Source organism: Galeopterus variegatus, unplaced genomic scaffold (assembly GCF_000696425.1).
Source record: "Galeopterus variegatus unplaced genomic scaffold, G_variegatus-3.0.2 Scaffold81, whole genome shotgun sequence".
Classification (NCBI taxonomy): Eukaryota; Metazoa; Chordata; class Mammalia; order Dermoptera; family Cynocephalidae; genus Galeopterus; species Galeopterus variegatus.
This window is the reverse complement of record NW_007726192.1, coordinates 930,088-942,373: the sequence shown is the minus strand read 5'-3', so window position 1 is coordinate 942,373 and position 12,286 is coordinate 930,088. Positions and strand designations below refer to the sequence as shown.

Here is a 12,286-nt window from a genome sequence, read left to right as displayed (position 1 = left end):
GTGCACAGGTGGGGAACAGAATTCCTTGTGGGAGGAGACTTGGTTAAGGTTCAACTCACTGAGATCAAGCATCGGGACTTCCCACTCCTGGCTCACAGCAGCCTCCATATAACTTCCCCAAATGCACAGCCCAACTACACCTTCCCCCATGTTCCCAAGGCTTTCCAGGTGGGCGGCTCCGTGCACCCACACACAGTTCAGAAGGCCAAAAGGGAGGGCACTGGCTCTGCCAGGTTGGATTGATTTTCATTTGCTGACACGGAGTGATAGGAACTCTGAGGTACGGTTTATACCTCTGCATTGTCTTAGATCCTAATGGTAAATACTGTGTCCTGAAAAGTTCCTCACTTATAATCAAAGACTTTAATCCTACTGTTTACAAACACTCCCATCTTAAGCTTTTGTTCCAGTTTTACAGATGATTGTAAGTAAGGTCTAGAGAGATATGTAATACTTTTTTGAATTTGTATGATTAAGCCAACATACAGTCAGGTCTATACTTGTGAACTTCTAATTCCATTTTGGACAAAAGTCAGCTATTAGGATTCTCTGGATTATACCAGAAAAGACTCCAGCTCTCTCTTTAAAAACAATTTCCCTTCATCCATATTCCTTCCTTTCTTCCTTCCATTTTTCCTTCCTTCCACTATACATAGGGAGCATTTTCTAGGTGTGAAGAGTTCTCACCTCTTGAAGCAGAACTCAGTTTGGGATTGTCTCATTCCCGAGCAAGTCCTTGGTTCCAGCAGACCCTTCCACCACTGCCATCCCTGCAGCGTGTGTGTTCTTTCTTTTCTCCTCCTCAACCGAATACCTCTTTCCCCAGCAAAGGTCTCTTTTTCTTCTTTTTCTATGTTCTACCAATCCATGAGCTTATCAGTATAACCAAATTCGTCAATGATCTCTTTAAATCTCTTTGCACAAATAAAGACTTGAAAATTCAGATGGAAAATCCAAAGTTCCCTCTCTTTTTAGGGGTCTGTAAATTTTGTGTGTGTACAGAATCCAAATAGGTTATAGTTTGAATGAAATCTTATCACCTTTTAAAAAAGCTTTTAATTTTTTTGGACATGCTCTTGGTAATAAAATCATGGATGAAAGTTACAAACTTGAGTAGAAATTCTGTGTTCTTGAGTCCATGATAGTACACTATTAACTAACTGTAGTAACTAAAACTTCACAGACCTGACCATGTGTGAGGTACTGTAATGTTTTATATACAAGGGGTCTTCAAAAAGTTCATGGAAAGATTTGCATTATCTTTTAATTCTGTTTTTCCATGAACTTTTTGAAGTACCCTCATATATAATTATTTTAATTCATATAACAACTTTATGAAGTAGGTACTGTTGCCATCACTATTATACCTGTTGAGGACAGTGGTGAGATGAGAAAACACACACTGGGGAGGTCCAGCAGCTGGCATGAGCTTGCACAACTGGTACATAGGGGAGCTAGAGTTTGAACCCCAAGAGTTTGGTTTTACAATTTGCTCTTGTTGGATGTGACACCTCTATACCACTGGCCCTACCACAGTGTCTGTGTTCCTCCCTACTACATTATACTGCCAAGAACAAAGTAGAGACTGTGAGTGAAGGGGGTGGAAGGAAATTTTTGAAATGCTGTGCTTATTAAATATTAACTCACTTAATCCCTACAACTACCCTATATGGCCAGTACTATCCCCCCTTATAGCTGAGGAATAGAAAAGTAACTTTCCCCCTGGGGAGCTGGAATTTCAACCCAGGCAGTGGAGTCCATATGCTTAACCACTATACTGTGTTGTTTTTCTACCAAGATAAGTAGAAAATAGTAACCCAGTTCACACTAACCATCAAGGGGAAAGCTGTGTTCTTACCTCTGCCATTCCTTCTACTACCTTCTGCTTATCCACCTGTAGGATACCGTTCTTCGCAGTGCGAGATACATGCAGCTCATGCCAGTGGCCCAGGGTCAGGGAATCTTCACTCCTATTGAAGGAAGATGTGATGTTAATTTTATGTGTTAACTTGACTGGGCTAAGGGATACCCAGGTAGCTGGTAAAACATTATTTCTGGATGTGTCAGTAAGGATGTTTCTGGAAGAGATTAGCATTTGGACTGGCAGACTGAGTAAAAAAGATGTCCAGGATTGGAATCATCCAGTCTGCTATAGGGTCTGAATAGAAGAAAAACAGGGTGAATTTGCTCTCTCTGCAAAAGAATGGGCTGGGATGTCCATCTTCTCTTGCCCTTAGACATTGGCACTTCTAGTTCTTGGGTCTTCAAACTTATACAATCAGCCTTCTGATTCTCAAGCCTTTGAACTTGGACTTGGACTTACAGGATTGGCTCCCCTGGCTCTCAGGCCTTTGGGCTTGGACTGCAACTACATCACCAGCTTTCCTGGGCCTCCAGTTTGCAGGAGACAGATGATGGGACTTCTCAGTCTCCATAATCATATGAACCAATCCCTCATGATATCTATGTTGGTTTTTTTTTTTTTTTTTTTTGGCAGCTGGCTGGTATGGGAATCCAAACCCGTGACTTGGTGTTACAAGGCTACATTCTAACCAACTGAGGTAACCAGCCAGCCTTCTATATACAGCCTACTGGTACTATTTTTTCCTGGAGAAAAAATATAGAAGGAAACCGAGCGTATGTTAGCATGTTATGGATAATTTTCATCAATCTAGCTATGATGAAACTGATACTAACCTTAGGCACCTCAATCCATTCAGTAAAAGGGAAACAATAATTCCAGCTTAGCAACAGTAGCAGTACTAGCTGCCATTTAATGAAACGCTTCATGGTAGGGGCATTGCATTTATCGTTTTGTTTATTTCTTACAACAAACCTGAAATGTGGGCACAGTGAATCTGGTTTTATGAGGGGTGGCATGAGGATAAAATATAATCCTAATGGTGCACAAGCTTTGAAAAAGAGAAAATAATTATATAGGCTATGGTGTAAAAAAAACATTCCTAGGTGTACTGATGTCTGCAACGTCTTCTGAAGTACATAAAAAGAAGAAAGAAAGCTAGATGGATGGATGAATAGATGGATATAAGGATGGCTAGGTATGTGATAAAGCAAATATAGCAAAACATTAATTATATACTATAGCTGGTGGATATAAGAATGTTTACTGTACAATTCTTTCAACTTTTCTTTAAAATTTTTCATAATAAAATGCTGGGGAGGAACAGATTCTATGGTTTCTAATATTGTGAAAAGGATTAAAATTATTTTAAAATTTTAATTGTTAATTCAAGGTAGAAGCACCTGAAGTTTAAATAATATTTATTGGAATTTTACACATTACATTTTATAGTGAGGTGTGCAAAAAGAGTAGCATTATTGCATTTGTATTTCTAGCAGTGCCTAGTTCCTGGCCCTCCCTGATCCTCCCAATTATTTTTCGGTCCTGGATCATCTTTAGGAAACCATGAAGAATACCAATGGGCACAATTATTGGAAGGTCACCTCCCCCTCATTTGATTTTTTTTGCTCTGGCAAATGCTTTTGTGATTCGTCTTTGGCAATTAGAATTTAATCACCTCAGCTAAATCAATATGCAATAAAGAAACAAGCGGCCCTTTTTTAAGTGATCACCTCCGTAATAACCAACAGCCCCGTGGTTGTGTTCTTGTCTTGCAGAAGTCACCTGCTGTCAATACCCTGCCTTCCTCAGCACAGTTAAATCGATCACACCCATCAAGAGCTCATTCCAAGTGTCTCGATTTTTGAATCAAGTTTATAATGAATTTGATCACCTTATCCTTTTCAAGTTAAAATGATTTGGCCAATTCCACAACTTCCTGTAGTTCAGCCTTTCACTGAATTTTCTTAATTGGGTGGGAAGTCTTTGAAATGATTTTCAAATAAATAACTTTGAAAGGGGCGTCTGAAGCACCAATAGTGATTACTCTTGTCAGGTTACACTGCTGAGGGGACACCAGTGTAGGACAGGGGGGCAGGTGGTGGTTTGTTCCTTGGAAACTCCTGTCTCATTTTCTTCACCTGATACTCAAGAATTCTTTTTCCAGTCACCTTTCCTGACAGGCAGAGAAATAATAACTTATGTTTTAAAAAAATTAAAAACACCTCTTGTCAAAAATAGGCACAGAGTTACAAAAGAGAGAAATGCTGAACTTCTAAGGGTCCTCTGTGCCTGTGACCCCACAGCAGGAGCTGCCACTGCAGAGGGGCAGGGTAGCAGGGGCAATCTGTTCAAGAGGAGAGCTGATGAGCCCTGACCCTCCCCTGGCTCTTTCTGGTCATTCCTTATCCAGGAAGAAGCTATTTGAAAGTGCAAGGTGATATTCAAGGTGTCTTCCTTTCACAACTTGACATATAGTGCTAAGTGAATTGCTAGACTGTTTTGCATAATCATATGCAAATTGAATCAATTAAATACCGAGGAAAGTTGTCTTGAGATATAGGATATTTTTGCATAACCAGAGGTACAAAAATGTTTGTCCAGTCCCCAAGGTGGGAGGTGTCACTGACGTGTAGGAATTCAGCCACAAGGACAAACACAAACCGTCCTTCTAAGAATTGTTGAAACCTAATGCAGTGAGCACTCCCATTAGCCATGAAAAATGATCAGTAGTCAAGAGCAATGCATGCTTGTAACATCTCACCCACATTCTCTAAATATGACAATCTAGCAGTATGACTAGTGATTGAACACATCCTGTAATTTATTTTAAAACAGCAGACTAACTGGGCACCATTGAGCAAAACATTCTAGTAAGTTTCAAAAGAAAAGAATTAGACAGATGTAGGAACAACAAGCGTGTCTGCATTTGATTAGTGGCCCTCTGGCTTGAAGGTTAACATTACCATGAGAGGAACACAGTTAGAAAAGGGAGACATAAACAAACAAGAAAAACATCTGCACCTGCCAACCTCAGGCTCCAAGGGATTCAAAAAGCTACTGCCTCACTGTACAGGAGCGATAGATCTGATAAGTAACTTAATAGTACAAACTAGATAACAGGGGCAAAGTTTTGACTACTGAGACCAATTCTGCAAATACCAGCAAGAACTTTTAAAGCACCCATTTACTGTCCCGCTATTGAAACCACTCATCCTCCATCCGCATTGGTCAGGGAATAGGTAAGAGACTTGCTAAATAACTAGCAAAGGAATAGTTCAAGAGGAAAGTTAAAATTTTAAATGAGGTCACTACAGACATTTCTGTTCATTAAGTATTTTTTAACACTTTTTTACTAGTTGACATAGATTTGTCGAATGCCCACCATGTGTGATGCTCTGTGTAAGGTGCTGATTAGCTACAATTCATCAAGTTTCTGCTGAGGGCATTATTGACTCTCACCTGAAGCAAGCCCATTTTCCACAGTTTCAAGCAGAGAATTGCTGCCTGCTGGCTAGTTATTTGTTGAGGGCGCAAGAGCAGTATCTATAGGAGGCCTGTCATCTGTATGAAGCAGAACAGGTTTCAGAAGATAACTACGTAGGGAGTTCAGGAAGAGTGTAAGCTACTGGATGGCAATTTGGTCCTTTTCCAAAGTGGTTACTGCTTGGCTTTTGGGGGAAGGGAGTTCCAGAAGGTCACAGCTCTCACCTGAGAATGCCAGTCCCAGAGCCACAGTCAAAGCGGAACTCCACGTGGCCCCCTGCCATGATGATGGACAGGAAGTCTTTGCTGCCTGTGTCATAGCTGTATAGGAGGACACCATCTCCCGAGTCTGGCCGAAAGGTGATCTCAAACTCCATGAAGGAAAGGTAATGCTGGGGCTCCAGTGGCCAGGGCGTTGTGGCGTAGGATCTCAGAGACTCTCTGAATTGGGGAATTGTCAAGGTGAAGGCTGAAGAAATAAGCATGGTATTAGAAATCGCTCTGTGTCAGGCACTGGCTAGTTGTGCAACCATAGCTGTGTTCTTTTCCTCCCGGGCACAGACCTAAACTACATTTTCCAGCCGCCTTACAGTTAGTGGATGGTGTGACTGAAATCTGGCCAGTGGATCGGGGGTGGAAAAAATTATACAGCCCCCAGGTCTGGCCCCTAAAACTTCCCTTCATCCTCTATGCGCTTTCTCTCTTCTCTCACCTGCAGATTCAATGCAGAAGTCAGCGGAGGACTCTAAGGCCCTAGAAGAGCCACTAGATGGCAGAGGCCTGTGTCACAGGATGACTGCATGACCTGCAGTGATTTATGATGTGAGCAAGACTCAGCTTTTATTATGTAAGGCTACTGAAATACGAGATGGTATGTTAACAGCATTGGCTTACCCTGACTCATCCGCCCTCTTCTAGGTGGCATGAGATTTAAGCTTATAATGTTACAAAAATTTCCCCCAGTATGGTACCTTAGGTCAAAATCTAAATCACTCATGGAAGAATTTGACTAGCTTTGTGGTCTTAGCCTCAATTTTCTTTTGTTTTGTTTTTAATTTTGGAATTGTGAAAAAATTAAAGCATGTTCAACCCTGCATGGTTTTCCAAAATCTTTAAATTTTCAGTAATTAGTTGTGTGTGTTTGTGTGCACATATGTGTTTGTGTGTGCATGTGTGTTTACATGTATATATACATGTGCATATATATATATTTACATAATCTATATATATATATAGTATTGAGGGGTGAATAATTCAGCAGAACAGTAAAAAGAAAAAACAAGATGACTTTTGTCCCATCACATTGTTAATGTTTCTATGTATACCTTCCCAATCTTTTTTTTGAAACTGTCAAATATTCTAAAATGCATGAGCTTTAAATGGTTTAAATTCAGTCTGATACAAATCACACAAATACAGGCTTTTTAAAAGCTATTTGAGGACTACGAGGAGCCCACCCATGCTTAGCATCTTAAGATAAACATATCTTTGGCTGGTTCAAAACTTTGGCACTGGGAAACACTTCACCCTGATAAAAAAGAGATTCTCTCATCCCTCCCAACAAAGTAACATTGATCCCATAAAAATTCATGGGGTGTTGCTAACAGGACACTGATGAAAAATTACATCCCCATGAATTAACGTGCAGATAGAAACCACCATCAACTTGCTTCTTTCTCACCGTCTTCACAGTGTCGCCCTTTAAACCCAAGGGGACAGAGGCAAATGTAGGAGTCGGCTTTGCTTGCTGTGCAGGTGCCGCCGTTGATGCATGAGGCCTCGTCACAGATCCCACTGCTGCATTCCCCTAAACACAGAATGGGAATTACAAAGCCAGCCCGCCGGCGTGCCAGTCCCGCACCATGGAGCTGATCACGCTCAGAGTTCCCAATAAATACAGTTTGGTCCCAACTCCTGTTGATGTGCACCTCTGCACAACTGCAAATCAGCTTTCAGGAGCCTTCTCTTCATTTTAATTTGATTTTGGCTTGTCCTTTATGAAGAGCCACAGACACTTTTATAAACATGATGGACACAATAAATCAATAATAAATCGCTGGGCAACTTTATAACCACTGACCAGAATGGCTGAGTTGCTTCTACTTTAATTCATCTCTCTGTTCCCACAAGAGTGTATTTCAATCCCTCCAATGTCAGCAGAGTGTTTATGTTAAAAGCATTCTAATTTGTGTGACCCCAATTAGCTTAAGTGCTGCTGCCTTGCTGGTTCAGAGTGGAGACAGCGAGGTAAGCACTGAAGGAGTTAAGCAGCTGTATCTAAGCTCATTAACTCGCCCAAATTGTCGACTCTTCTGTCTGGGGCAGGGAGGCAGGAGAGAGGGCGTCCTAACACCTTAGCATGCCAGTGCTAGAATCCCTATTTCTACCTCCAAAGTCACAGTCTTGTGAGGGACAGGAAGGTGGACGCCCTGGAGCAAAAGGTGCTGAAAGGTTCAACATCAGATGGGTTAGTTCTTTACCAAACACATCAGAGGGCTCCCCAGAGGGTATACTTTGTCATGTTCAAATGCAGATCATCAGATGAAGTGAAAACAAATGGACTTTTCCTGGGCTGCTTTTCTTGCTCTTCTTTGGTTTTTCTTTTCTCTTTGTGTTTAAGAAATAAGTTAGACAGACCACAATTTGGCTCAGAACCACACAGGTGAGTACAAAGCAATTTTTCTGGGGCTGGAGGCAAAGGCGGCGAGTCTATAATTGGGTTGTGAAGTGAAGGGTCCAGGTGTGTCCCGTCTCCCCCATCTCCAATGCTGTACCTGCATGAGCTTGTAGCCCTACCCTCTGTGAGAAGAGCCCTCCTTGGACTGATAGTGTCATCTCAGCAGGGTGAGTCTCTTATCCTTTCCCCATCAGTCATCTGCATTGGTTGGACTGATCCACATTTTCTTTTTGTAAAGACTCATTGAGAGGAGGAAGAAGGGCTGGGCACTCTGTGTGTCACCAGGAGAAGAGATTCACTTCAGGGACTGATAACAGAATTTAGCTAAAGCCCTTCCAGGTGGCTTGCCACCCCAGCTGGATTCACCTCCCTGCAAATTCCAGCCGGCAGCTGCTGGAAGTTCAGGCAAAAGTGACCGGTAGTCTCTTTAGCCACAGCCCTAAGGATAGTACCCCCAGCAGTCACAGTCTCCACAGAGATCTGACTTTGGTCTTAGCCAAACTCTACCAGGTCCCCATGCCCCACCAATTCCTGTGGGTTGAGATTCTTTCTCAGAGAAGTGCTGGTTCCACAAGGAGAAGAGGGGTCCTCAGGTTATTTTAGATTCACATGGAAGAAATTGCTTTAAATTATTAAATTATTAGATTGTTTAAATTAGTTTATATTATAACTATTTATTTAAGAGGTGGGAATGAGGTGGAGGAGGGAGGTCATGAAAGCCAGCCAGAGTTGTGACTTGATGAAAGCAGTGTCTCAGGGAGATGACCACGGTGGCTCGTGACATGGATTGACGAATGACGGTAGGAGAAAGGAAAGAAATCCTACAGGGACTGGACAGAGTGACAGCAAAGGAAACAGGAGAATGTGAGGAATGAGAGAGTCCCAGGGAGAGGAGAAAGAAGAGATTCATTCTAGAGATCGGAGGTGGAAGACGACTCCAGCGCGATCTTGAGGTGTGCAGTGTGGGGGGCTGAGGGAAAAAGTGGGGGCTGCGCACAGGACTGGCCTCTGGGAAGCAGAGCAGGAGCTCACTTTGGCTCAACCTAAGTGTGAGATGACTGCAGAAATATCCACTGCCGGAATCGGGCCTCGAAAGAAAGGAGAGAGGCTCCCAGGTCCTCAAACCAGAGGGGAGCAGGGTTGTGCACGGCCTGGTGCTTGCTCAAGCTGGAAAGGACCCAGCAGGTGGGGATTAGCTGCAGCAGCGTGTGTGAGCTTGGAGAGAAAATGCTACACCTTCGCTTCCCTAAGCACTGACTGGAAGTGGTATTTCCTGCAACTAAGAATGCAGGCAACACATTCTAGCATTAGCAGTTTTGTGACTTGTGACCAGAAGAGCTTACAGCTGTGTGCATTCGGTTTGTTGCAGATATCTCGAAATGCCATTTACACTTGTTGCTACTTTGAAATCATAGTAGTTGTTTCACCCACCATTAAATAACCCTGTTCCTTCATGTTTTACAAAGAAGCACATATATTATCATAATATCAAAACTTTAAAAATATTTTGTCTGTATTTCAGTATAATTGTTTCCCCTTATAATAATATGTTTATTATTTTGTGTTTAAAACCATCATTCTGACAAGAGGTCCAGAGGCGTCACCAGACTGTGAAAGGGCTCTGGGGCACCAGAAAGGTCAAGAACCCTTGGGCTATTGAGAGAATCCTAGCAGCAAGGTCCCAGGGGAGCAGGGAAGGGTGGGTGCAGAGGGCAGATGGACAGGTTAGGTTTAGAGAGGAGGAAGACTTTCAACTCTGAGATTGGGATGGAGGACAGTGTGGTTACAAGGTCATGCCCATACAGAGCTGGATGGACCTCATCCTCCACATATAAAGTAACTTACTGACACCTACTGTATGCCAGCTGTTGTGTAAGCGTACGCTGGATAACGAAGTGAGGGGCAGAGGTGAAATAAGACTCCTAAGGAGGGAAAAGAAGGTGGAACATCATTGGGTGGAGCATGCTAAGGAGACCAGGAGCAACCTCCCTGTCCCCCCCCCCCAGTCCATAACAAAGACCTATCCGATTTTCCCCTTAAGATGTGTCAGATCAGTCTCTGCGTCTACTGCCACTACCACCTGGATCAGACCCTCCTCACCTGTCATCTGGACTGCTGCAGCAGACTCTCGGCTGGTCTACACGTAGCCCTCAATACCCCTTCCAGTGAGCTGTCCACAGCCAGAGGAGCTTTTCAAAACACAAACTGGATCATGGTACCCATCCCCTCCTCTCCTACAGGAACAAGCCACTTCCTCTGCCTGGAATGCCTTTCCCTCTCTTCTCCACCTTTTGACTCCTGCTCTCGCTCATACTTACTTCTTCAGAAACGCTGTCCCTGACCCCCAGACCACAAAATCTCTGTATTATATGCTATCGCTGCACCATCACTTTTCCTTTTTAACACTAACCCCCAATTGTAATTTTATATCTACTTGTGTGACTCTTTGGTTAATTTGGTCCCTCCTCATGCAGCTACTTGGGGGCTGGGCTGAGATCCTGTCTGATTGTTTATTACTTTATCTCCAGCACCCAGCATTGGGACTAGCACTAAGCAGGTGCTCAAGTAAGTATCTATTGAGTGAAAGAATGAGTAAAAGAGTTGATAAGCCACAGTGAGACCCCTGGCCCCCGCAGACCACTTGAATCTGGAATAACTTGGGACGCTGACTCTATGACATTGCTTCAGCAGGGTGTGGAGATCCAAGACAGGATTGGAAAAAATGAGTGGTGGCAGTTTGTGTTTAAGAATTTGGATGGAAAAGATAAATGAAAAGGCTGGGCCAGAGAATGCAAAAGTTTGCCGAGATTGCTGATTGTTCTAGAGTGTGACTTGCAGAGTCCAGTAGCTTGGAACAGCCTCATGAAGAGATGAGAGATGAAATGGAAGGACATAAGAGATGAAATGGAAGCAGCTGAGTAATGAAAGTTCCTCTCAAGAGTGAAAACAGGTGTGGGGGGGAGGGGAGGTGGGATAGAGAAAAAGTCATGTCATTGGAGGTATCAGATGGAGGAGCCATGACCCCCATAATGAGACTGTATTTGACTTACAAAAACTTGAATTTCAGGAGAACTAACTTAAAAGAAAGCAAATATGGAAGCTGAAGAAAGATAACAAGCCTGCTCGGGTACCCCAGGGGAAAATGGGAAGAAATGACAGAGCAACATGAATGACGCCTGCCATTAAGGTTCCTGGAGAGAAATCTAACAGTGCTATAGCTATGTCCTGGGAGCCGGAGCCAGCAAGGTAGGTGCTTTTGGTGCCACCTGCTCAACAGAGGAGTTAGTATCACACATACGAGAATTTCAAAAGCTGGCAGAGGGCTGGCCAGTTAACTTGGTTAGAGTGTGGTGCTGATAACACCAAGGTCCAGGGTTCGATTCCTGTACTGACCAGCCACCCAAAAATAAATAAATAAAAAGCTGGCAGAAATCAATTCTTGCTCAACTTTGCAATTTCTGAACTACCTGTCAGAGGATACCATACAGCCTTGAGATCTGTCCTTCAGGGCTGTTTCCCTGAAGAAATAAATTCTAGCTGGCTTGCTGGGTGGAGTCAGAATACTAAAATATTAATAATAGGAAATACTTACAATGAGTTTTCTATGTGCAAGGCCCTATCCTAACTACTTTTAATGCACTGCAATTCATTTAAACAAAATAATCTTATGAGGTAGGTCCTACTTTTAGATGGAAAAACTGAGATGCAAACAGGTTAACTGATTTGTCACATCCAGGCAATCTGCCATCAGAGTCCAGGCTCATAAACATCACGTGAAACTCCTGATGGAACTGCTGGTTCTTCTGAATCATCAGATATCCAAGAAGGATTTTGGAGACATTGTCCTACCATAGTGGGAGCTTTAATAATTGTTTTAGTCATTGCTGCTTACTGTTTGCTTTGATCAATTGGGAAAAAATTAGCACATATGGATAGTAATCTTTTTCTTTTAAGTAAATTTCATCTTTTGTAGTTTTCACGATGGCATCACCTTTAGGAGTGAGCAAATTGGAGGAAAGCAATTTGAGGCCGATTTGGGAGCCTCTGCTGTAGTGGATTTGGTTAAAAGGGCAGGCAATGGAGCCAGAATAGCTGAGGTCACATATAGGCCCTACCACTTACTAGCTGTGTGACCTGGGCAAGTTACTTTACTTTACTGTTCTGTACCATTAGTTCTCTTCCATACACTAAGGCTAATGATAGCAACTACTTCATGGGAATTTGGGGAAGATGTAAGGTTAAAGTAGTTTAGACAATGCCTA

The 12,286-nt window shown here is 42.7% G+C and overlaps 1 protein-coding gene across 1 annotated transcript in view; it reads right to left on the bottom strand.

Moving 5' to 3' along the window:
• The window catches only part of EGFLAM (EGF-like, fibronectin type III and laminin G domains), a 55,915-nt gene that overhangs the window by 30,603 nt on the left and 13,026 nt on the right, over nt 1-12,286 (bottom strand). The window contains exons 9-11 of the mRNA XM_008579802.1: nt 7,029-7,154; nt 5,573-5,816; nt 1,859-1,970 (exon numbers count right to left, since the gene is read on the bottom strand). Coding sequence (XP_008578024.1) covers nt 1,859-1,970; nt 5,573-5,816; nt 7,029-7,154 — 482 coding nt within the window. The remainder of the gene's footprint in view (nt 1-1,858; nt 1,971-5,572; nt 5,817-7,028; nt 7,155-12,286) is intronic.